The following is a 25,163-nucleotide window of genomic DNA, read 5'->3' on the forward strand; positions in this document are numbered from 1 at the left end:
CTGCCACGGCATCCAACACACAGCAAAGCTGCTCCACGCCGGGACAGCTGGCGGGGCGGCTCCTCAGAGACCGACAAAGCAAAGATCGCGGCTGGGGTTTCACCTTTTCCTCCGACTTTGAGTTGTGGGGCTAAGGCCAGCAGAAACCACGGATCAACAGATACCTGAGGTCACCCGAGGTCATCGTTCTCCACAAATCCCCCTCTCCTCTGCCTTCTGGCTGCATTTCTGCAGTGAAGAGAGAACCTCACCCCACAAGGAAAACACGTGGAGCACAACGTGTGAGAGTAACACGGCCTGGAAGCAGCAAATGTGTTCAGGGGAAAAAAGAAAGTGGACATGCCCTAGCTCTGTCACTCCAAGTCTTTTTACAAAGTCTCTCCCCAGCTTTCTTGTAACACCCCCTTCAGGTACTGGAAGGTCACTATAAGGACTCCTCGGAGCCTTCTCCAGGCTGAAGAACCCCACCTCTCTCAGCCTGTCAGAGGCACAGGAGGGAGCAGAAGGCCCCAGTCTGGCAGGCGGACAGCGATGGTGTTGGTGAAATAACTTTATTTAGTGTGATACATGGCTGTGGTCAGACAGTCCATACTCATATTAATAGTCACACTTACTCGGCTAACAGCTAGGAGACAGCAGGGCCAGACACACACTCAATATTATACACATCCATAGAGAAGACAGTGGGAAGTGAACTATTTTATCTCACGAGTTACCCCCCCGTTACTTAGGGTCTCCCCCCTCCCTCCCCCCAGGCCCGTGACTCAGAACAACACGACAGCAGAGCAGCGCACACCTGCCTGTGAGAAGGGGACGGCACAACCTGTTCTACGGCAGACACGGACACACCGACAAACATCAGCAATTCCCACATAACGGGGGTATGTACAGAGGAGGGGGCTGAGCTTCCCGCCGGAGCTGGGACTGGGGGTAAAGGGGGACACTCCAGAGTGAAATGGGAAACCACATCCCAGCTTCCTCCTGCAGGCTGGCTCACCCAGAGGGGAGGGGAGCAAACAGAGGTGACTTGCCACCACTAAGCCAAGCAGGGACTGCCAGCTCCTGCTCCAAGGCCGCCCTTTCCCCTCCCTCAACATCACCAGTGGGCATCCTGCTAGGGAGGGTCACCAGACACTTTTGTCTCCACCTCTCACCCTGTGGCCAGTCGCTCTCCTGCCCGCTAGCATCCCTGCCCCTTAGCAAGACACAGGCCAGGTGGTGAAAGGAACAGTGAAGGGCTTGGGGCCATCCCACTGCTTTGTTCTCTCTGTCTAGACAAACCTACCGACTTCTGTTTAGGACAGATGGACAAATCAACCCCAGTAGAAGTCTCTGAAGAGCTCTGTTAATGTAGTTACAGACTGGAGGGAGAGGGCAGGGGGAGAGGAGGCATTTCCCAACCTCCAAGGTTGAGAAGTGACACCAAAATTCACTTTGGCAGCACACATTCCTCCATTGCTCTGCTGGGGTCTGACAACAAATCCCTGCCACTCCTCAGCTCAGCTTTGGCAATGTTACAGCTTGGCACTGCTCCACGGGAAATGGCTACCAGCCCCATGGCTACTGCACAGGCAGAGGCAGCTACGTACAAACTTCATCAAGCAGCTGCCTCGGTACGAGAGCAGAACAGCTACCAACTGCCCTTCCACCTGCGGCAGCTCTCCTGCTCCACAGGAAGAAGCTCCCACTTGGCAGCAAACAGAACAGAGACCAGGAAAGCATCCACGTAACTTCCAGGGCAGGTACTGTCCCTGGAGCGATGGATTTCAGGTAACAGTGTGCTTTCACTGTTGACAGACAGGACGCAGGTCTCTCCAAACCTCTCTGAGGATCTCTCCCCACCCAGCCTTGCTGAAAAGCCTCTATACCCTCTTCCTTCTCCACATCCGACAGCAAACACTCACCGAGCACCAGCATCCTCTGGACAGGAAGATATTCCAGCTGAGGAGAGCAGCCTGCAGGATGTCTCTGCTACACAAACGGCAGCAACAAGGCCAAAGCTATCAGAGGTTGGGGATTTCCAGTGCTGTGTGGAACACGAGGGGCTGAGTGGAGGGCAAAACTCAGAAGTCCTGAGGAAGAGTTAGCCATGGCCATCCACAGAAAGGAGAAACCGAAGAAGCTAATATTGTGTAGGAAGCAAAAGCCTAGAAAGGGATAACTTCTTTTGTCCAACAAGGCAAGGCCAGGTCAAACTGATGGGTTTAAAAGAAACAGCCTTTCACCAGAGGAAGTGGGGATGCAGGACAGAGGACTGGAGTGGGCAGGGAACTAGTTAAGATGCAAGGCAGTAAGGAAGGTGGAAAGCCCAACCCCAAGCTTAATTTTTGTCTTCCCTAACTTGGTGGCTTTCCCATCGCATTCACAAATACATCTGAGCAGACAGGCTCAAGGTGGGGAAGGAGGAGGAAAGGGAGAGAGTGTGAAGGGCACCACCGTGCCAAAGTGCAACAACATAAAAAAGTAAAACAAACAACAGGACACTCATTCTGCACTCGGGGCTCATACCATGCAGTGAGAGGGGCGGCCGGGGCTGCTCCCCACCAGGAAACGGGGAGTTCGCTCGCTTAGTAGATTGGTTTTTCAGCCCACAAAGTAGGGTTGCCTAGCCAATGAGCGGTGATGTTCTTCAGCGAGACTGGCCGGTCGGGGAATGTGCTGCTACGGAACGGGCCTGTTAGCAGGAGCACCCACTCTCCGTTACTGGCTGCTCAGGAGGTTTCTCTAGTTTGATGTCGATCACTGCGGTAGACAGGTTAAGGAAATCACCCGGCACAAGGAAAAAGGAGGAGGAGGGAACAGGCAGAGGGATCAGTATCTGAAAAGGCTATTCCCTTGATATGGGTGGGTGTTTTAGCAGAAGAGAACATATCCTGCCTGAGGCGGATGAACTGCAAAACTAGTGGACTGGGTACATCACGGAACCATTCAGGTTGGAAAAGACCTTTAAGATCATCAAGTCCAATCATAAACCTCACACCGCTAACCCCACCACTACACCATGTCCTTAAGCACTGCATTCACATGGTTTTCATATCCCTCCAGTGACTCCACCACTGCCCTGGGCAGCCTCTGCCAGTGCATGACAACCCTTTCAGAGAAGGAATATTTATGTACAGACCACAAGCAGGGTCCTCAACTTAGGCCCAGAGCTGAGTACCAAGCTGCACTGCAGTAACCCCTCTGCAAAACCCCATCCTCAAAACAGGCCACAAAGCCAGGAAGCCCAGCATAACGGAAGATAATTGCCAAATTCCACAGGGCAGGAAAGTTAGTGGTAAGAAAAGCAAGGATACTGTCTTCTTTGCTCTTCTCTGGTGTGCTGTCCATCCCAGGTAAGGCAGCAGCCACACGACGGAAAAGCTGAAAAGTAAAGACAGTTAAGCTGAAGTTAGATAAGAATGCACATTGAAAACCATGGCTTTGCAGCAGATCTGAGAGTCCGAGTTGTACAGACTTGTTCCATGAGTGCTTCCGCAAGCAAAGCAATGATCAGCAAATGCCAGGAGAATTTTACCTAAGAAATGTATCACATGCTATTAAAGGAATTATTCGATGCCTGCAAACCAGACAGGTTTATTTTCCTGTTTGGTAAACTTTATCTGTTCCTACTGAACAGAACATGGAATCAATGACAGTTCTTCCAGGGATGCACAGAACAGCTCCCTCATGCACTCAGGAGGTGTTATCTGCCACTCCCAGCCTCAAACGATCTTGCACCCAGCAATGTCACAGCACGTGACTCTGGAATTTTGATAAGCAGCCTCACAAGAATCAAAAGGTGTAAGAAGCCTATGGTATAATTGAGGTTTGGAAGCCCATCCTTTCAGTTCAGTTCTCCTGTGAAACAATCCTTTGTGAGCAGAACAGCTGGCTCAAGTGAGCTGTGTTTGAGCTATCAAGGTTGTGCTGGAGCAGGGAAGGACTATCATATCCCATAAAAACAGAAAATAGCTTTGTATGATTTTCAAGTCGGTGCTTAGAGCTCCTCCTGCTGACATCAACGCAGCAGCTAACACAGCACAGCCACCACGAGGTGGTCTGGTGACAAGTGCTGCATAAAGAACCAGAGCAATCGGCAACTAATGATGATTTTTCTCCCAGTAGCTTGGCAAGGGCTTCTTATCCACCCCTCCCAACTGCGTTACGCTGAAAAACTGAGCCACTGAGGTAGCAGCAAGGTGCTGCAGTTCACATCCTTTCAATCACAGAAGTTCTCACTGGAAACACCCACTAGGCAGATAAAGCTGCAGTGAGAACCAACACTAAAGGGGATTCAATCCAGAATAGCCAAACTGATGTCCTGTTGTCAGGACAGAACACTGATCTACCTGTTTCACGTTGTATCCAGTCTTTGCACTGGTCTCAATGAACATCACGTTCAGCTCTTTGGCTCTCTGTTCCCCTTCTTCTGTAGTGATTTGCCTGGACAAAGACGGAGACAAGCAGAAAGGCAGGAAGGAAGAACAGAGACCTATAAGGCTTTTCAAGCTGTTCTCTTTTGGTCACAAGTGTCTTGTGAACAGCCAAGGGATAAGGGTTTGATTTAACAAAGACCTGGTTTCTCCCAGTTTGGTTTTTTTTGAGTGTTTCTTTCACATCAGATAAAAATCCCCCATCATTCCAGTATTTCCTGTGACATACGAAGCACGCATTGTAGAGTACCCAGTGTATGTGAAGATGTTGAAGTACTGGTACTGCAAGGAACTGAGTGCCTTCATCTTCCCTTTATCAATTACTACAACACCAAGCATTAAAATAAAGATCTTTCCTCATCTACACTGTTTCTGATGTCTCCATAAAGAATGAAAATCTCTGAAGACATTAAACAAAACTGCTAAATCAACAATCAAGAGAAGAATTTCAACTAGAAATGCAGAAGCGCAAGCCTGTGTGTCTAAGCCACTCTTTTATGGTTATGTTGCTTCAAGAGGTGTTGTAGTATTAGTTTTAAGAGCAAAATGCTTTATGTTGTGTCCCAAAACTTCAAGTCCACGTGACTTTAGGTGCCTAATTAACTTTTTAAGTCCCTTAAGAAGTCTGCTTTTGCTAATCTAGTTTCCTCTCACACATCCATAACATCACAGTTATGTTATGAAATTTAGGCTTAGAGGGAAACCTTTTGGACTGATACAGTGAAAGCTCATGCTACATCTTAGGACATGAAGAAGCTTCACCATGCACTTAATGCAGGAAGAGTCACGTTAATGTGATTACTGAAAAAAGGAAGATTTTTGGCTTTATCTCATATAGAGATAAAGAAGAAAAATCAGACAAAACAGACTATTGAGAAAGGGATTTCTTAGGTGAGTTTGTTCTAACCAAAACTGTCTGTAGAACAGCAAAATGGACTAACTTCCCATACTGTGCCACCAGAGATGTGAATTTCCCAACAAGCTATTACTGCTTCATTTAAAACCAACAGTTGTTTTGAGGACAGACCAGTGGGGCAGTTCCCTGCTTCCCCTGGTCAGGGCAGCCAGGCCGCCAACTCCTCTCCATTACCTCTTGTCTGCCAGGTCAGTTTTGTTGCCCACCAACATGATGATGACATCGCTTCCTCTCTCTGTCCGGACATCATCGATCCATTTGGAGGTTTGCTGGAAAGAATTCAAGTCTGTATGGAAGAAGGAAATGGGAGCGCTGAGGATAACACTTCTTTTCAGAGAGGAAGAACACCACGCCTCTACTCAGGTGCTTCTGCACATCTCCCCACACCACGTACAAATAATCCATAAAGACAGGAAAAAAAAAAGGGTGGGGGGAACCGTTGCTGTCACAAATCATCTTTTTAGCAGAACTTCTGGTTGTAATGTATTTATTCTGCTTAAAGGTAGCATTGTAAGTAAGGAGAGACCAAAGCATCACTCACTTGTAATGTCATAGACTACCACAGCAATGGTGGAGTCACGGATGTAGCTGGGAATGAGGCTCCGGAACCGCTCCTGGCCTGCCGTGTCCCAAAGCTGCAGCCGAACCTGCTGGTACCAGGCCAGGGAGAGCACAGAGAGAGAGAGAGAGAGAGAGACAGAGAGGGAAAAGAAAGGAGGAAACTGTCCTTTAGAGAAAAGGCCGTTGCTGGAATTCACCACATGCAGTGCAGTCTGAGGGGCTGAGGCTGACCTTGTCATCTTGCCCCACATTTCCAGACCCCACAGAAGTTGGCTTTCCTGACTCTGGCTGTAGATAATGTGCCTTAATTACCCGCCTCTGCCTGTCTCCAGATTCTGCTGCTCCCAAAGGGCTCCTGGCTATGGCTACTACCTCACTGCTGACACTGGCAGCTAACAAGGAATGCAGAGCTGGTCTTCCCAATCTAACCTGTGGAGTTCCACAGGGCTCCTGGCCTACAGCACCTCAGATCAAAGCCTTTTGGGCAATTCCCACATGTCAGACATGCAATTCCTGCAGCCCAGACCCCACGCAGAAAAACAGCATCCACTTTCCAGCACCAAGCATCCAGAAGACAGGGATGGGGATTTTCATGGAAGATTAAGGCAAATCAATAGCTTAAATTCCAGCAGAAACAAAAGCAAATTCCACACACTGTAGGCTTCATGTGACTTGAAGAGCATTGGGTTTGCCCTTTCAGATAAGCACAAGAATCAAAACCAAGCCCAGATGCTACAAGAGGCACAGTTTGATCTCCAGAACCATACTCAAGCACAAACTGACCTATTACATACAAGAGCTCCAAGGTCTGGGACCTGCCCCTTTGAAACAGCGACGGTCAAACCACACACAGCTCCCACAGCGAATGCTAGCAAGAGCTTTTCACAACTGGGAGAGGTACCACCTCCTTCCAAAGCATTACCTGACACAGCTAGCTGTGCAAGTAGTGCTACACTGCCAGGAAACAAGATTACCCTGGGCACTCTCAACAGGTCTGAGTTCCACAAGAGCAGATACTGGTTCCCAGCTCAGTTATGTGAGTTGGATTCATGTGCTCACACAGCCGCTTGCTCAGTGATGAGGGAGAGTGGCTGTTTATGCACAGAAGGGTAGTTAACAGGGCAGCTCCCTGGAGACCAGCTAGAAGGGACAAAGCCATTTCAGAAGGACCAGCAATGGGCTTGTTTAGAAAAGAAACAGAACCTGGATAGAGCACAGGTCTGCAAAGTGTCAGATTTAAAACTACACTGTACCTGCATCAGGGTATGTAGATCTGATGCCCTGAAGCTTAAGGAATCTTAGGGCTTACAATTAAAGCAATCAGCTCCTGCTTCTTTTTGAAGGCAGCCTTGATTACAGCAGCAGCAATCAGGGCTCTTCACTAACCTAGGAAACTCAAGGTGGCAAACTCCAAACACCTGGGCAATGTTATGGCAGAGCTGGCAGACAGGATTGATGGCGACAGCTTCAGGTTCTTGTCCCAGGCTTCCAGAGCATCTCCAAGGCACTGCTGCTACACCACACTGGTCACCCAAGAAGTGCTCAGAGGCAACGCTTAAACGCTCCAGCCCTCACGCTCAGACTGAAAAATCACTACAGACCTGGGGAAGCGCTGGTCCCTGTCAGCTGGTTGCAGTGAAGGGTCAGAAACAAGGTAAGCTCCTTGGAAAGGGGTCCACGCTATGGTATGGACTTTCATCCCAGATCTCTCCACAGGCCGCCTGCATTTCAAGATGCCCAGCAGACTAGTGATAATTAAGAAATTTCTCTCTCTCTTCTCATCTCCCTACATGCTGGTTAACATTTTTTCCCTACTAGTTAAGAATACCTTGGCTGATGCTTCAGGGTGTCCCATGGGATTGTCCCTATTTTCCACTACCCTGAGCAGCATTTACCTACAGGGGACTGAGGTTCCCAAATGGAGTCACCTCCGAAAGCAACGTGAATACACAGCTCTTCAGAGAGGCGAAGGGAACTGTGCTTCCCTAATCGCACTAGTGCTCACCATCATCACACCCGCTCAAGCACATGAGCATGTTTCTTCAATAACACAAGAAAATAAAAAACCTCTCAGTCACCAAGAACAGAACAAAGAATGGTAATGAGAAAAAGCTAAATCATCTGAGAAGATCAGGCCATTACTGAAGTCTGATGAGATCAGCTGCCACTTAATGATTTTGGACACGTCTGCAACTTGTTCAGATCAGCCCAGGCTGGCCAGATTTTTCCACCTGCATGGATAAACAGCATCCTCTACCTGTCACAACAGTGGGGAGAGAAGATGCCAGCCTATGCTGCCTGCCATGCTGCCTCACCAGGATGAGTTCCATCATATACTTCACGATCCTGAGACCCCAGAGAGAACACTTCAGTTGTAGGGGGTTTTTTATGTGTTGTAGTCTTGTCTGCTCTGAGAGCGTTCCCTTGCTTTGGCATCCAAAGTCATTGCTTGTTTTACTTCTCTAATTATCCAGAAAGGAGAAAAAACCCCATCACTCAGGTTAAAAAAACCTCAAGCGCTCCAAAGCAGAAAAGTGTGAAGCTTTCCAAAGGCCACCCATCACCTTCCATTCCAATCAGCACAGGCACACAAGAAGTCAAAGTCCCTGCTCACCTACCTGCCAGTCCTGTGTGTTTCACTCCCATTGTTTGAGCTTTGAGCAGTTTCACAGTTCCCCATGTCTGTGTTATGGGATGGAGTTACCATTGGTGGTAGGGGAAGATGCTCTCCTACTTCCCTTCAGCCCATGAAACACCCACAGTCCCGGGGCTGACAGCCTATCTCAGCTCCTTTTGGATAACAGCACCACTTCCAAGGCAGACAAGGTACAGATCAAAGCAAGGTCCCTGCAGACACTCCGGCTCAATACCTACTTGTAACGTCAAAGACAATGACAGCCACAGCAGAGTCACGGATGTAGCTGGGAATGAGGCTGCAGAACCTCTCCTGGCCGGCTGTATCCCACAGCTGCAGCCTGATCTGGGAAATGGAAAAGCGTAGGGGAGGAGGGAAGGGGAAGAGCAGGAAAACGGAAAACAAAACCAAAACTCAAGTGAAATGAAAATTAAAGGAAAAAAAATTGCAAGGCAAAAATAACACAATAAAAGGAAAGTTAAAATGGAACAGAAACGTGAAAAGAGCCAAGGGCACTTCCAACCGCATCCTCGCTTGTCTGAGAGACCGCCCCCCTCCACAGACCCATTAGTAACTCACACAGAATGAACAATTACTCACAAAATCAAGATACCCCTGAAAAATACCTTCTCACACCACCTGTTCCCAAGGGAAGTGAGCGCACCTACCTCAGCATTTCCCACCATACCAGCACCCAGGCTCTAACAGCCACACAAGCCAAGCACAGTCTACAGCGAGTGACACGCTCCCTCCTCACTGCAAGGACCACATCGCCCCACTACAGATGGATCCGTGTAAAAGCCCGATGCCACTACTGAACCACAGCGGGGTACAGGCCAGGAGAGCAAACACCCTCTAGACTAGCTTATCTCTGGCTGAAATCCAGCCGGTCTGGGGAGATACCGAGACACAGCAAAGGAAATAGTACTTGGTCCTTCAAGGATGAGGCTGGAGCTGTAACATAGAACTGTTGGCCTGACAGCTGGGAGTGAGGATGGGTCTTCTCGTGGTCCCAGTTCACCCAGTGCCACAGCTCCCATGCTGGGAATTGCCTTCTCACAGCTGCCCGCTGTGGGAGGGAGGCTACAAGGGATGGCTTTGGAGAACCCAGTTCCACAGGTATTTGTCCCTTCTGCTGGCCAGTGCCACCCTGGCTGAACTTAGAGCTGAGTGATCTGGCACAGGTCCAATATGAGGATGGCTTATTTGGTGTAAGGACATATGAATATGCCAGGGCACATGCTGCAGTCAGAGGTTTAGAGCTCTCCATTTAAAGCACAGCAGCCAAAGCCCATTGCAAAACACAGCATTAGCTGTATTGGAGAAATCATTTCCATGTCTGAATTCCTCTAGCTTGTGTGCTTGTATTTCGCCCTCCTCTTATCTATACACATCACCTCTCTGTTATTTAAACAGGCTTTATGGGCTCTGTGGACCATAATCAGGAAAGCTAACAGCATTTCCAGGATTGGAAAGAAAATGCTATTTTCTGGATAGCAGGCAGGAGGCAAATGACATCCTGACCCAGAGAACCACACCAAATCAAGAACACGCTGCCGAGAACAGCACACAGGCACCCCAACCTGCTCTCACTGGCATCAAGCAGCATTTCCAAGACCTTTTTCTTCTTCTGCTACTGCCAGCACCACTCAGAATGTTATCCAAACAGTTTCTCCTGAACAAGGATTAGCCAAGCTATTTTCTAACAGTGAAGAGCTGTTAGGTTTTCTAACAGAAGAGCACTCAGGAAGCTCACCACACACCCCAGTCAGACTTCAGCAGCAACAGGCCCAAAGCCACCCAACACAAAGGGCTCCCATCACTCTATCAGTGCCCTCCTCCCCCCAGCAGTTTTGTACTCCCCATCCAGCAGTAAAACCAGCAAAAAGGTAAGCGCTAGCAAAACATGGACTAATTCAAAGACAAATACTCGAAGACAGGAGAGGGATGGTAGGGATATCTTTATGCAAAAAGGAATTTCATGCAAGCTAAACCCAAAGAGACTTCTTCAACAGCACGTCAGAACTGTGTGACAAAGGGAGCCTTTCCAGGAGAAGGCTCTGCCACCACTGGAAATCATGAATGACTGCAAGGCTTGGAACGACCCAGGGTCTGCTCAGACCTGTTTTTACCAACAATCTCAGAGGCAGAGCTGCAAATCCCAGGAGCAAACTATGCCTGAGGCACACATAGACAGCCCATTGCCTGGGATACGGGCATTAGCTTGCACCAGCTGTGTGTCTAAGATTTTTACTTCATTCTAGAGTTAACAGATAGTAACGAGTCTCGGAAAGAGGAGCATGGGACGGCGATTTATTCAACAAAAGCTGTCCCTGCAAAGGCTGCTGTGGGACTCGGTGGCCTCTGAAGGAAGGGCCAGGGAAAAGGGGAGGCAAAGCAAGCGCTGCTGCCCTGACTGCAGCCGCCACGCTATCAGACAGATGCCTCACTTACCGTGCGATCCTCAAGATACATTGTTTTTGACAGGAAATCAATTCCAATGGTTGCCTGGAAAGAAGGAAAGCATTAGTAACTGCAACGTGCCTTCTGCCATCTGCAACTCAGAGCGTTCCATACAAACTCTCAGAAACGTTCACCAACTTAGAATTAAGCTGTTGAAGTCGTTTGCCTTCAGTATCATTGATACAAAGTAATCTGCATATCTGCACCATCTTCATTTCACATCGCTCTTACAACACTTCTCAACAGCACAAGGACCTCAGTCTTTGTTTCAGCCCCAAGGTTTCTCACATACCCAGACAGGACCTATAGCTTGCCTCTTTGTCATATGCTGTAATTCCCGGCATTGTACTAGCTGCTTTGGCTTAATCATGAAGCCTCATCTCCATTTCAGGGCACACTGCAGCCTCGCATATGATATTGAACTGACACCTCATGGGGAAATGTGCTTGTCCCCAACAGTTCTCACAGGCACATAATTTAACAGCGGGGAACAGATTTAGCCATATAGATATTAAAAAAGAAGGATCAAAAGACGACCACATACCTGGTAAGTGTTATCAAAGCTGTCATACATAAACCTGGTGATCAGTGAGGTCTTCCCAACTACAAAGGAACAAAAAAATTACTGTCAAGCAGCGGCGGAAAAAAATAACGACCACTTTGGGAGTGAGACGCTGGCAGCACTGATCATCGGGATGAAGATGCCAACCTACAGATACCAGCCCTGTGAAATCACCGCTTAAGAAACCCATTCACAAAGTAACAGAACCATTACGCTCAAACAATCCCAGGAGGTCAATAAGTAATTGCAATGAAAACCTGGTCCTCAAACTAAGGGCGCTGTGATGACAAAGAATTATTCAGTTTAAGCAAACAATAATTCTTTTTTGTTACTCGCTACTTATGCGATCAGCAAGTCTTGGACTTCAGGACCTGACGATGGCCTGGACACTGCTCACCTGCCTCTGACTGAGGAGAAAAGCAGCATTCAAGATTTTCATCCTTCCTGGATAACAGGATTTTAGACACAGGGTAAACGTTTGTGGCTTGCTTGAACACTTTAAATGTATGTCTCCAAATACCATCAAGAGACAAAGACTGATAAGAAATAGGAACCCAAGGTAAGATCTCTGATTCTCTCTCAGGAAGCCAAGAAAACTTCAAAGGGCATGGATGGCTGAGGAAAAAGGAATGCACTGCCTTATAAAGGCTGTGAAATTGGGAACACTGGAGAGGCTTAAGAACAGGTCAGATAGAAGTCTGTCAGCAGCAGTGCTGATTCCGCTTTGGTAAGGCCAGGAAACTGGACAACTTCTGGAAACTCCTCCCAGACTTGCACTTCTGGGGCAGAGGGGAGGGTGAGCGGTGAGAGCCGTACAACGAAGAACCATGGCCTCAAGAAAATGACACAACTGGGGGGAAGAGATGCAATGAGGAAAGGAAGGCATCTTCCAGGTAACCTCCACACAAGGACAGGCTGAGAGAGTTGGAGTTGTTCAGCCTGGAGAAGAGAAGGCTCCTGGGAGACCTTAGAGCAGCTTCCAGTGCTGAAAGGGGCTCCAGGAAAGCTGGGGAGGGGCTCTTGATCAGGGAGTGCAGGGACAGGACAAGGGGAACAGTTTTCAGCTGAAAGAAGGGAGATGGAGATGAGATCTTAGGAAGAAACGTTTTCTTGTGAGGGTGAGTAGGCCCAGGTTGCCCAGAGCAGGGGTGGCTGCCCCATCCCTGGAGGGGTTCAAGGCCAGGTTGGATGGGGCTTGGAGCCCTGATCCAGTGGGAGGTGTCCCTGCCCGTGGCAGGGGGTGGGACTGGATGGGCTTTGAGGTCCCTTCCAATCCAAACCATTCCATGATTATAAAACAATAAACTGAAGATGTAAGAGATGCAAGAACAAACACCCCTGCTTTGCCCTTTCTTCCCTCCATCCCTGGTGTGGCCCTTCAGGATGTGGTTCAGTAGTGGGGTTGGCAGTGTGAGGTTTGGACTCAATGACCTTAAAGGTCTTTTCCAACCTAAACGGTTCTGATTCCGCATGGGACCGGCCAGGGATGCAACAAGGGGTGGCACCGGGGGAACCAGGTGCTTCTCCCAGGGCTGGTGGGGTGGGCAGGGAATGGGAGGCAGAGTCAGGGCATCGGGAATGGGGTGAGGGGGACTAGGGAAGGAAGGGAGAGAAGAAGTGGGTGGCGAGGGACAGGAGGTCCAGGTCAGGTGCTGAGGGGAGAAAATGGGTGGCATGGAACAAGGTGGAGAGTCGGGCCCTGGGAACTCGGGGGGAACAGGGTTGGGATGGTGACAGACAGGGCAGGGGGCACTCACCATACCCACTCCTCACCGGTTCCTCTGCTGTCCCCAGACCCTCCCAGGTGCCACCACCGCCCTGAGACCCCTGAGTGTCCCCCCAGCTCCCCAGGAGCACTGGATGGCATCCCCCCCACCCCAACTAAGCCTCCTGGACCCCTGGGCGATCCCCTCCCATCCCCATAAACCCTGGGTGTCCACCCCTCGACCCCTGGGTGTCCCCCCCCGTTCCCCAGGACCCCTAGGTGCTGCCCCCCCCAGCTATCCCCATCCCCGGGACCCCAGGGCGCTGCCCCCCATCCCCGGAACCCCTGGCTGCCCCCCCGTTCCTCCTACCATCCCCTGGGTGCGCCCCCCCCCCTTCGACCCCTCAGTTTCTCCTCCATCCTCGGGACCGCCGGGTGCTCCCCCCTCGCTCTCCTCCTCCTCTTCCCCCCCCATCCCCGGCGCCCCCGGGCGCTGCCCCCCCCATCCCCGGGACCCCCGGGCGCTGCCCCCCGCCGCTCGCCCCGCTCACCGCTCTGCTCGCCCAAGAAGACGAGCTTGAACTTGCGCAGGGGGTTGCCGAACTCGCCGCCGCTGCCGGGCCCGGACATGGCGGCGCGGGGGGGCCGAGCCGGAGCCGTGACTGAGGGAGGACGAGAGGCACCGACCGCACCGGCACCGCCCCGCCCGTCACTTCCGACCGCGTCACCGGCACCGAGCCCCGGGGCCGCCTCTGCCGGGGAGGAGCCGAGCCCCGGGGCCGCCTCCTGCGGGGGCAGCGAGCCCGGCACCGCCCCTACCGGGACACCGAGGCCTGCGATCCGCCCTGCCGGGGGCCCCGGGCCCCGGGGCCGCCTCTACCGGGACACCGAGCCCCAGGGCCGCCTCTACCGGGGGCATCGACCCCAGGGCCGCCTCCTGTGGGGGCACCGAGCCCCGGGGCCGCCTCTACCGGGGTCACCGGGCCCCAGGGCCGCCTCCTGCGGGGGCACCGAGCCCCGGGGCCGCCTCCTGTGGGGGCACCGAGCCCCGGGGCCGCCTCTACCGGGGTCACCGGGCCCCAGGGCCGCCTCCTGCGGGGGCACCGAGCCTCAGGGCCGCCTCTACCGGGGGCATCGACCCCAGGGTCGCCTCCTGTGGGGACACCGCCTGGACCAGGGGCACCAAGCCACAGAACCACCGCTGCCTGCACTGGTGGTACCGAGCCCTGGAACCGCGTCTACGGGGGGCACTGCCTCTACTGGCATCCCCACCTGTACCGGGGGCAGCAAGGCCCGGAACCGCCTCTACCAGGGCTGCCACCTGTATCAGTGGCACCGAGCCCCAGAACTGCCTCTACGAGGGGCACCGAGCGCCAGAACCACTGCCCCCTGTACTGAGGGCACTGCTTGTACCAGTGGCACCGAGCCCCAGAACTGTGTCTACAAGGGGGCACTGCCTCTACCAGCATCCCCGCCTGTACTGGGGGCACTGGCTGTACTGGTGGCACCGAGCCCCAGAACCACCCCTACCAGAGGTGCCACCTGTATCAGTGGCACTGAGCCCCAGAACCACCACTGCCTGTACTGGGGGCATCGTTTGTACCAGTGGCACCAAGCCCCAAAACCGTGTCTACCGGGGGCACTGCCTGGACCAGGGGCACCACCTGTATTGGGGCCACGGAGCCCTAGAACTGTGTCTACTGGGAGCACTGCCTCTACTGGCATCCCCGCCTGTACTGGGGGCACTGCCTGTAGCAGAGGAACTGCCTGGACAAGGGTCACCACCTCTGCCGTGGCCGCCATGGTTGACGAATGCTGCCTGGGCTGGGGAGCCCCGGTGCTGCGAGGCCGGACCATCACGGGCTGTACGGGTGCCCCATCACCATGGCCCCTTGACAGGATGAGAGAAAACGGCCTCGAGTTACCCCAGGACAGGTTCAGATTGGGCATACGGAAAAATTTCTTCAGCCAAAGAATTATCGGGCACTGGACTGGAACATCTACATGACACAGCTGGTGTTTCCACCATCCCTGGAGGTGTTTAAAAGATGGGTGGATGAGGTACTCAAGGATGAGGTTCAGGGGTAAGACAGGCATGGTTGGACACAATGATCTCCAAGGTGTCTTCCAACCAAGTGATTCCATGGTATCGGGGTCCCTGCGGCCACTTTCCCCTGTGCCTCACCCTCCCGCTCCGTCCTGCGCAGGCAGAGGCACCGTCTGCCCACTCCGCACTCTCCCCCAGCCCTGGTGTCGTCCCGGCACCATGACACAGAGCCTGCAGCGGGCCACCAGGGCGGGTTTATTGATAACAATGTCACAGAGCAGAGGACAAACACGCTCAGGCCGGGCGTCAGTGCAGCTTCCCTGCCCCTGTTCCCTCGCAGGTGCCCATGGATGCAAGGAGACCACAGCATCAGCCTGCACAGGCTGTGTGCCAGGAGGAGACAGTAGGGCTCCTGCCACCACAACCCAGGCCTGGAGCCGGTGCGAGGAGCCCGGGGGATGAGGATGTACCTAAGGGAACAGATGGCACCGCGCGGAGAGGGCTGAGGTGGCCGCGCTGCGTAGGGTATAGTGGGGAGCACGCTACGGGCATCTACGTCCCAATCTGGGGCTGTCTGTGTGAGCAGGTTAGCTCTCCTCTTTGTCAGCCTCCTCCTTCTCATCTTCATCGTCTTTCTCCCCCTTGAGTTTTTGGCGAGCAAATTCTTCGATGACGATGTCCTCCTCACTGGAAGGGAGAGCAGAGCATGGTGAGCCCTGTGGGGTGCCCGGGGTCCAGCTGCCCAGAATGCACCGCAGGGAAGAGGGAGAATCCTTGCTGACACCCAGACCCTGTTTCTCTGAAGGGGACAGTGCACAAATCCTGCTGGGGCTCAGCCCAGCCCTGTCACCCTGCGTGCTGCAGGGAACGGTCGGGTCACTGCGAGCCGGAGCTGAGCACAGAAATCCAGCACAGATTGCTGGCTCGGCTGCGAGCGTGCGTGACCAGAGGAGCTGGGCTCCTGCCTGCAGCGATCGGTGTTTTGTTAAAGACAATATTTTGCATTGTCAAGGGAAAAAGGGGAAGGAAAAGAAATTAAAGTGGAGACAAAGAGATTAGTTACCTTCTTGCGAAAGGCAAGCAGCAGATGACATGAAAGGAGAGCCGCAAAATGAAAAGCGGGGGAAGCAAATGGAAAAAAAGAGTCAGCAAAAGTGATTCCAAAAGCTCGTGAATGTGAAACAAACTTGGCGAAGTCCACAGGGAGCGATGGTGGGGACAGGCCAAGAAATTTCCTCCTCTGGAAGTTTAAAGGCGTTTTCTGAGCAGCGAAACAGATGGGCTTTGGTGCAAAAGCCCTGCCGTTGCAGCCCGAGTTTCCAGGCTCCACAGCCCAGCGCTCATGTCCCGTTGCAGGGTGGAACCAGACACAACCCCAGCCTTTTGGCCCTTGGCAAACCAGGGCCGGCTGGCAACTCTGGCTGCCGGGAATGGGTTTGGCACGCTGCGGCTTCCCAGGGGAAGCAACCCCAGCTGTGGCTTCAGCTGGAATAAGCTCATGTGGTGGGGGGAGATGGGGGCTCTGGCAATGGGGAGCAAACGGGGTTGTGACCGGTGCCGCTTCCAGCAACCGAGGAACCTCAGCGCAGGGTGATGGGGACTGAAGCCATGAGAGCTGTGGTGTCTGGTGGTGGCTCTTGTGACTGGGAGGTGCAGCACTGCTGGCTGCTTCCGAGGGCCAGGGCAAGGTCTGGGCCGGCAGCTGGAGAGGCTGCTCTGTTTGGAGCAAGGAGAGTTGCCAAATATGCCCTGGGAATGTGCAGACCACGTGCCAAGCCCAGCATTTGAATCCTCCCAGCCTAGGCTAATGCTCCTGCTCCCCCACGCCACCACGGAGGCTGTCATGCTGTCTGCTGTGTCACGGGGGCTCAGGACTTTGAAGCCTGGAGAATTTAATCCCAGGATGTAATCTCAAACTGGAATGGGCCACCACATCCATCTGTGATGGATCTGTCACATCTGTCTGCAATGGATCTGTATGGCTCATGTATTGGAGGAAATTCTGGCTTCAGGTGTACTGAAACATCTCTTTACCTTGGCTTATCTGTAGTCCATTGATAAGCACAGCGCAGGGAGGCAAGGATTGAGAGAGAGACACATGTGAGTTAATAAAGGACGTTTCAACTAACATCTCTTCTTAATGCTTGGGTGATTTTCTGGAAAGGGAGGTGCTAGGATGGGTGGCAGCACTTCCCATCCCACAGCCAGGGATGCTGGGGCAGAGCATGGAGACAGCTGCATCAGTGTTGCTTTTACCAGCTCCCTTCTAAACGGGGATTGCCTTTTCCCTGTGTTTCGGCAGCATCCCAGGCACTGCTTACCGTCCGCAGGCTTCGGGTGCATCAGGATGACAGGCAGCTCGACACCAACGTCGCTGGAAGGAAAAGCATTTCTGTTGATAAAGCAGCCCAGCGCTGCACCGTGCTCAGCCCCGCAGGTGGCTCCCCTCTTACCTGGCAGTGAGATCCCCCAGGATGCTGCGGTGGTGGGAGAGAACGGACAGAAATCAGCCAAGGCAGAGGAGGGGGGGTGTTAGGCTTTGTTTTATAATGAGGTAGAAGGTGATTTGTAATAGGGGTGAAGGGCGGTGGTGATAGGGCCAGTGAGGAGGGAGTCAGAGAGCAGCCCCATGGCCTGGGGGCGCAGGGCAGGGTCAAGGGGGCCCATGGTGTGAGTCCTTTTGTCATCGTCTGGTGGAATGAGGTCCCACAGCCCAGCCCAGGAGGACGGTCCCCGCCCTGTGCCCACAGAGCCTCACCCTCCTCGGGACACCACCAGGTTGACCTTCACTTTGTAGGACACCAGGATGCCCAGCACCTCCTTGTCCATGCCGGGTCTCAGGCTAGGAGAGAGGCAGAGCGGGGTGGTGAGGCTGGCAGTGCTGGTGCAGACCCCATCTGCTCCCCCCACAGCGGCTCTCAGGGCTGTCCCCATGCCCCGTTTTGTGTGGGGTGCACTGGGGCTTAGCAGAAGACAACACAAAGTGGCAGGAAAGGAAAGGGGAGAGCATGTCACTTGGCTGAAGCCACAGAGTACTTTCTGGAGGTCACTCCAGCTGTCTGAACTGGGGTTAATCCTGAGACGAGACCCAGTGCTGCTCTGCAGAGGGATAAAGGGGCTTTGGATGACAGCTGGGACTAGGAGGCTACGTCTACTACAAGATGGACAAGCGGGTCTGTGCTCATGTCACAGAATCCCAGCTGGATGGAGTGGGCTCAGGCACAAGAGGTGTGTGGGACCCTGGGTGGGAGCCCAGAACATCCTGAGCAGTGGGAAACTGTTGGGGTTGAGGGAAGGCACGGGTCTGGGCTGTGGTGGGGAGCAAGGGGAGCCCAACCAGCTCTTACATGGTGGTGGAGGCCAGGTTGGTGTCCTCGTGCTTGAGCTTGCCATCCAGAGCAAGCCCTCGCTTCTCGCGGTTGGCCGAGAGCGTGGGGGTGACCGAGTACGTTTTAGTGAATGTGGAGTTGGCTGCCACGGTCTCGCTGGAATGGGTGGGAGAGAGAGCTCAGAGCCAGCATCAGCCTGGTGGGTGCTCAGCGTCACACCAGGCACCTGGGCAGGGCCAGACCCCCCCACCTGTGCCACCCCACACAGCTGCCTGGGCCCGGTTCCTCCTTTCGTTCCCTTTTACAGCCACTTCTTTTTTTCTACCCTCCACCTTCGCTGCACCTCTCCTCCTTCCCGGGGACCAGAGGCTGCAGCTGGCCTCAGAGATGCAAAGCGAGGAGAGGAAGCTACCGGGGCAGCTGTGCACCGTCCCCAGGGACCACCCCAGCCCACACCGCCTTGCTCTGGAGGAGAAGGTGTCCACCGCCTCGGCTCTTCCTCTGCAACTGCTTCCTCTTCAAGTGCTCTTCTAGCCCTGCTAATTTTTGCTGCCTGGTGTAAAACCATCTTCCCCACCCCCTCTCTCCATCACTCTCTCCTCCTCCTCCTTTCTCTTTCTCCCTCTGGCCACGATGCCACGTCACCCCAGCCCCTTTTTACTTACTTTATCTCCTCGTTGCACACAGTCTTTGTGTATTTATCCAGTGAATAGAGGACCACGTCTGTGATCTGATCAACTGAGGAGAGACAAGAGGGATCGGCGTTGGTGACTCGGCAGAGGCATGGGCGCACGGTCCCGTTCCCGACAGGGGGGCCGGGATGCGGTGGGCGCTGGGATGTGTCCTTCTTTCCCCCTCTCACCTGAAATCTTAATTTTTTTCACAATCTTGTTGGTGGTGTTGTTGATGTTGACGGTCACATTGATGGGATCTCCATGGTAGAAGATCTGCAGCGGTAAGAGGCTCAGTTACGTAACGGGACATCCCAGTCCCTGTCTCTGGGGAAACACATGGTGGCACAAGCCAGGGGATGGGTTCCCCCGTACTGACCTCCTTATCCAGGGAGGCTTCGAGGTGCAGGGGCTTGTCAGACATCATGAACTGCCGGGTGGTCTCCGCCTTCGGGCCTGGCCCTGTCTTCTCGGGTGCAAACTGGATCTTGCGGATGATGAGGCGCACCGAGTTCCTGCAGGGTGAGAAGCAGTTGTCCCCAGTCCCCCCAGCAGGGACATGTTGATGTGGCCTTCAAGGGGGACACTCTGGCTGTCTTCAGGGACATGGCAGTGTCTCTGGCCAAAGGATGCAAGCTGCAGCCTGCTCTCAGGATGTGGTGGGTGCTGATGTGAGGAGCACTGCTCTGCCGTTGGGTAAAGCACCTGACCCAAGCATGGGACAGGCTGACAGCAGGTCCTCAGCCTGACGCCCAAGCTGGCCACCCAAAATCACCTGCTTGTTTCTTTTCGGGGCCACACAGAAGGAAAAGGTCCCCTGCAATTACCTCTTGTGAATTTTCTCCTCCAGATTTTCAGCACAAAATCCTTTGACCTCGAAGTCCACGCCACAGGCCTGGGGGGGCAGGTACAGTCACTAAGCAGGAGAGCTCAGAGCTGCCTGAGGTTTAGGTTCACTCCCTTCCGTCCTCCACTGCATCCCCAGAGATGCTGGTCCCAGCTCCAGCCACCTTTCCCCACCCCCCCAACCCTCACCCCATGGGCCACATCCCCAAGGAAGAGAAGCAGCTCTTGTTTTTGGCACCCCAGACCTTAACCCCTTGCCAGGCAGAAGGGAGCCAGAGAACATGGGTTGGGGACAGCATCTCACCTTTCCCACATCGTCTGGTCCAGGCTGGAGGGTGACCGAGCAGGGCAGGTTGGTGGCAATCTAGGCAGAACAAGGGAAGAGTGAAAATCATAAAGTAAAAGCGTGTCCAGAGATGAGCCCTGGTGTGCCCCAGGGAGGTGTGTGGTCAGAGAGGGCTGAGCAGCCCCTACCTCAAAGGTGAAGGGGTAGGCGTTCTCCCCAAGCTTCTTCAGCAGCTTGTCCTGCAAAGGAGTGAGGGTTTTGGGTGTCTGGTCCGGCACTGGTGGGAAGATCTGGGTGGTCAGGACATAGAGGTCCTTCCTGAAGGTCAATCCAATAACATCGAGGTCATCTCGGCCGTAGCGAAATGCGCAAGTCAGTGTCACGTACACTGAAACCAGGTGGAAATGGAGAGGAGCAGGGTTAGGGGAAAGGTAGGATAAAGGGAAGGCATGGGGGAAAGGGGTTGAATAAAGAGGAAACAAAGGAAAACTTATTTAATAAAATTTCAGAAATATGAGACTGTTATCAGGACCTGGACCTCAAACACAAAATACAAAAGTTAATGAGATTCATCACACTCTCTGGCAAGGCACAAGCATCTTCAGATCCGGTGCCCCAAGCGGAAGAGATGAGAAGGAAGAGGCAGCCTTGCCCTCTAGGTCAAGGAGGACGTACAATGAGCTGCAGATGACCCCTTGCAGCTTTAACCTCACTACAGTCCCAGGCTGCTGGGGAGCTCTGCATCGCTTTCCATCCCCTCCCCGTGTAACTGGGAGTTTTCTGTGCTCATACCTTTTCTGTCCTTTAGGTACTCCGGATCGATCAGGCAGACACCATCTGCAAACAAGCAGACAAGAAGGGCCGGTGAGCTCAGCCGCCTGGGAAGATCCTTGCAAAACCACAGTGCTTTTTAGGTTCACATATCCTGCTCATCAGCTCAGGAGGTGACCAAGGGGAGCTGCCAGGTGGGGAGACAACAACACTGCCTCCAGCATCTCCAGCAGCAGCAGGGCCAAGTTGTTTGGCAAAGAGACTTTGTCCCTCTCCCCATTGTTTTTCTGTAAGGGAAGCTGCAGGATAATGGGATGTTGCTCTTCCAGAGCTGAGGTGAGAAGCAGAGGTGAGCAGCCACCGGCACAGGGACCGGTCACCCTGTAGCACTTGCTGCCCGCGCTTCCCCCTGCATGGTGGGAACAGCCCCGCTCACCTACAGACTCCACTGACTCCACATGATCCACAAAGTCTCTCTTCCCCAGGTAGATGGATAACTGGAGGCAGCACATGGGGAAAGGAAAGAGGGAAATGGGTTAGTGTTTGCCATTGAACCAGCTGGGGGTTTGAGCCCTGGGTGGTGTCGGGGGGCTCTTTAACCTGCTGGTGGCAGGTTGGACCAGGCATTGCATTAAAGGATTCATACAGGGATCTTTTAATTGAAAAGTGAGCCCTGTGGTGCCCGTGTGGCAGCAACAGCAGGAGCTGAACAGACACCAAAGGACAGAAACCCCAGCCTGCGTCCTGCCCCAGGGAGCCCCAGCACAGCCTGCGCCTCGGGCGGACCCTTCTCTGCGTGCAGGGACTCACCTTGCTGTTGGGGCTGGTCTTCTTGAACACCCTGCGGAGGAAACACAAGACAGATGGGTTGGGAAGGCCCTGGATGAGGCTGGATGTGGCACAGCCTGCTCAGGGGCAGGGAGGGAGGGGATGACCATTCATCTCCCTGGGGTGAGGAAGGAGAGGGTTTCCCTGCGAGCGTGGTGCATCTCCAAGAGCTACACCAGAGCATGCACAGGGTGTCCCGGCCCTGGGCAATTCAGTGTTCTGCAGATTTAGAGCCCTAACCCATCCAGTCTGGCTGTCCCGGGGGATGTCGTGCTCCTGAGCTCGGCGCGTGACCGCAGAGGGGAGGGCGCAGGAGCTGCCTGTGTCCTAAGGGTAAGTGAGAAAGCACCACCACGCAGCAGAGAAGAGAAGGTGCTTTGTTGGCTCCACCATGGGTCGCTGCATCTCTGCAGTGAGCTCCCGTACCATCCCATCAGTGCAGAGCGTGGGGGAGACTGGGGGGCTCACTTTGACCCTCTGCTCCTGCCCCACAGCAACCAGCTCCATCCCAATTGAAAAAAAATAAAAAAGGAAAATAAAGAAAAGGAAAATAAAGATACTTACTTTGCTCCGTCTGCCATTTTAAGTCAGTGGCTTCTCAGGCAGGGATCTGTGGGGAGAGATGGAGAGGAGGTGCTGGGTGAAACCACAGGGAAGGGGCAGAATCCTTCACATCCCAACAAACCGCAGGGCTACGGCGCGGCTGGGTCTTTCACCTTCACAGAGCTGGGGTGCTCGGGACTCATCGGGGCAGCACACAAGGCACACGGGAGCAGCACAGACCTCACAGGGCTCTCAAGTCAAGGGAGCTCCTTGGCCTTGGCCAAATAGGTGGTGGAGAGGAGGTGGAAGAGGGAAAGGGAGAGCGTGGCCCAGGCAGGTAGGCTTCAGAAAATAGAAAGCACGGGGCAGACTCCCAAGGGAGTGAATCCAAGGCTGGGGGAGGCAAGAAAATGAATGAAAGGGCTTACAGACTTTTATTTTAATGAATTTTTCTTGTCTGCAGGAAATTGGCTGTCCTGGCTTAACAGCCGGAGTGGGCTTGTTTTGTCCCATCACCTGGGCAGGAAGGTCGAGGGCAGCTTATCCCCCCGCGGCAGGGGGTCTCGGGCTGTCCTGCCCTGCCCCATGGCCCATCTGTCCCCATCCCCGTCCAGCAGCACCAGAGCCGGCTCTGGGAGGGCAGCGCTGGCAGCCTTGCCCCAGTGCTCGCTCGAGCCTGGCATTCAGAATGAAACCGTAAATATCGCAGTGACCACCAGCTGATTCGATGGGAGATTATATGGGATGAGCCCAGCTTCTTAAAGTTAGGCAGCTCTGACATTAGCAGAGCTTAAGCCCAGGCAGGATTTTAAGCCCCAGGGGCACGTGGGCAGAGTCACCTCTTTATGCAACCGCAGGGGTGCTGGGGAGAAGGAAGAAATTGATGTAGACGGGAGGAGATGATCCTCTTCCCCACAGAAAAACAAGGGATTAGTCCCAAACACAGGATCTCCGATACTCTCAGGTTCTGCAAGATGTGAAGCTCAGGTACCCCCACCCACAGGGTTTCTTGGCCAGCAGCAAGAGAAGATGCAAAGGGAGCAGGAGCAGAGCAGTTCTGTGGGCTCAGCTGCTCCAGAGCCCGGGAACTGGGGACAAGGTGGTGAAAAGCAGAGGAGAGAAGAGCTGAACTCCTCCTCTGCATCTCCCAGGCCACAGAGAAGGGGACTCGAACGCCTCCTGGCTTGGCTAAGTTCTCCTTTGCTGCTGCCCAACCCTCCCACCCATGCCTTAGCTTGGCCATGCGGAAATCCTTGTAGCCACATTTTTCCACTTTCAGCCCCAAACCACCCTCCTTCCAGCCACTGTCTGAGACCAAAGTCCCGGCACCAAATTCCCTGCCCCAAAGTGCTTTACGGAACAGCAGAATCCGTGCGCAGAGTGCTGGCAGGCCCGGGCAGCAGAGCGGTGGTGCAGGCAGCACTCACCTGGAGGCTGGATGGACGGACAGATGCTCTCTTCTTCCTCTCCCAGTGTGTCCCACCGTGACTCAGTCACTCTGGGCTGCTCCTGGTCCTGTGGCTTCTTATACCCTCTCGGCAGTCCCTCCCCTGGCACCTGATCTCACCCGCCCGGCTGGGGACGCGCAGTGGCTGTGTGGGCATGTGTGTGCGCACTGTGGGAAAGGTGATTTCGGGAAGAATCCTATTAGTTTATTAACGGGGGAGACGCTTCGTGAGTAAGAGTGGGCTATAAATCCAGCTGCTGCTGGAGCCCCAAGAAAGCAGCTTACAGAGATTGGCAAAGCGGGCTTAGGAGCAAGGTGATGGTAATTGAGGTGGAAGCTCTGCTCCCGGTGGGCAGGGACACGGGCAGCGTTCCCACGGAGGCTCTTCACAACTTCTGCCACAGCAAGTGGAGCTGGGCCAGCCCTGGGCACGAGGGCTGGTGGAGATGGCAGAGGGGAGGGAGAGACCTGCCTGGTTTTATCCCTCCCTTACGCACTTTGTTGGATGGGTAACAGATGGAGAGGAGGTGCAGCTCCTTGCATGGCCAACTTACCCATCTGCTGGTCACCCAGAGGTCACCTGCTGTGGTCCAGGGTGCACGGGACACCCCTGCCACGGGGACAAAAGGGTACAAGAAGGTGGGGTGAAGGCACAAGCGAGGTTCGAGGCCGCAGCAGCAGCTCCCACACCAGGCTTCGCTCCGCCAGAGTGGTAAGGAAAGGCTGTCCACCCCTTGGTGGTGGGACACTGTCACTGTCCCCCAGCACTGTCGGGCAAGCGGCTCAGCTCCGCATCATTTCATAACACTGCGGGCTGCCCTCACCTGACCCGATTAGCACATCATTAATTCAAAGTTTGCCGCTGCAAATAGAAAACTGTTGAAAGCACAGAGTGGATCTGCCTCATGGCCAGCTAGGAGAGAAGGGCCCCCCACTACTGCCCTTCCTCTGCCACTGCCAGGGTGGGATCCCTCTGGCAGGGCTGGCTGGAGGATGCTTGTGGGAATGCTGCCCCTGGCTGGCCCTGAGGCCAGGACACAGACTCCAGGGGCCCAGGGCAGCCTGCAAACTGCTCCAGTGAGCCCCACTCACCTTCACACCTCCAGCATCCCTCAAGCTCTTGCTTGCTCAGCCAGAC

At 53.9% G+C, this 25,163-nt stretch overlaps 2 protein-coding genes across 7 annotated transcripts; both read right to left on the bottom strand.

Moving 5' to 3' along the window:
• Positions 1-537: 537 nt before the first annotated feature.
• On the bottom strand, positions 538-13,985 carry RAB41 (RAB41, member RAS oncogene family). 5 transcript variants are annotated; one of them, XM_069868087.1, is made up of 9 exons: positions 13,809-13,948; positions 11,535-11,593; positions 10,982-11,035; positions 8,767-8,872; positions 5,873-5,981; positions 5,506-5,617; positions 4,332-4,425; positions 3,297-3,363; positions 538-2,742 (listed from the first exon to the last, which is right to left on the bottom strand). In XM_069868087.1, exons 2-9 carry the CDS (start codon positions 11,558-11,560, stop codon positions 2,678-2,680), a joined length of 633 nt encoding a protein of 210 aa, XP_069724188.1. In that variant the 5' UTR covers positions 11,561-11,593; positions 13,809-13,948; the 3' UTR covers positions 538-2,677. The 5 variants fall into 5 exon arrangements, with proteins under 5 accessions (XP_069724188.1, XP_069724186.1, XP_069724185.1 ...); XM_069868085.1 differs by lacking the exon at positions 8,767-8,872 and having other exon boundaries at positions 5,873-5,978; positions 13,809-13,985; XM_069868084.1 differs by lacking the exon at positions 8,767-8,872 and having other exon boundaries at positions 13,809-13,985.
• Positions 13,986-15,763: 1,778 nt separating this feature from the next.
• On the bottom strand, positions 15,764-22,698 carry ARR3 (arrestin 3). 2 transcript variants are annotated; one of them, XM_069867620.1, is made up of 17 exons: positions 22,600-22,698; positions 22,018-22,048; positions 21,644-21,704; positions 21,229-21,273; positions 20,625-20,824; positions 20,455-20,514; positions 20,132-20,199; positions 19,684-19,819; positions 19,496-19,580; positions 19,299-19,371; positions 18,652-18,789; positions 18,063-18,146; positions 17,758-17,781; positions 17,626-17,678; positions 17,339-17,348; positions 16,368-16,370; positions 15,764-15,991 (listed from the first exon to the last, which is right to left on the bottom strand). In XM_069867620.1, the coding sequence occupies exons 1-17, from the start codon at positions 22,614-22,616 to the stop codon at positions 15,892-15,894; spliced, it is 1,188 nt and encodes a 395-aa protein (XP_069723721.1). In that variant the 5' UTR covers positions 22,617-22,698; the 3' UTR covers positions 15,764-15,891. The 2 variants fall into 2 exon arrangements, with proteins under 2 accessions (XP_069723721.1, XP_069723720.1); XM_069867619.1 differs by lacking the exons at positions 15,764-15,991; positions 16,368-16,370; positions 17,339-17,348 and having other exon boundaries at positions 17,414-17,678.
• Positions 22,699-25,163: the final 2,465 nt, after the last annotated feature.

This window comes from Phaenicophaeus curvirostris, chromosome 13 (assembly GCF_032191515.1).
Source record: "Phaenicophaeus curvirostris isolate KB17595 chromosome 13, BPBGC_Pcur_1.0, whole genome shotgun sequence".
NCBI lineage: Eukaryota > Metazoa > Chordata > Aves > Cuculiformes > Cuculidae > Phaenicophaeus > Phaenicophaeus curvirostris.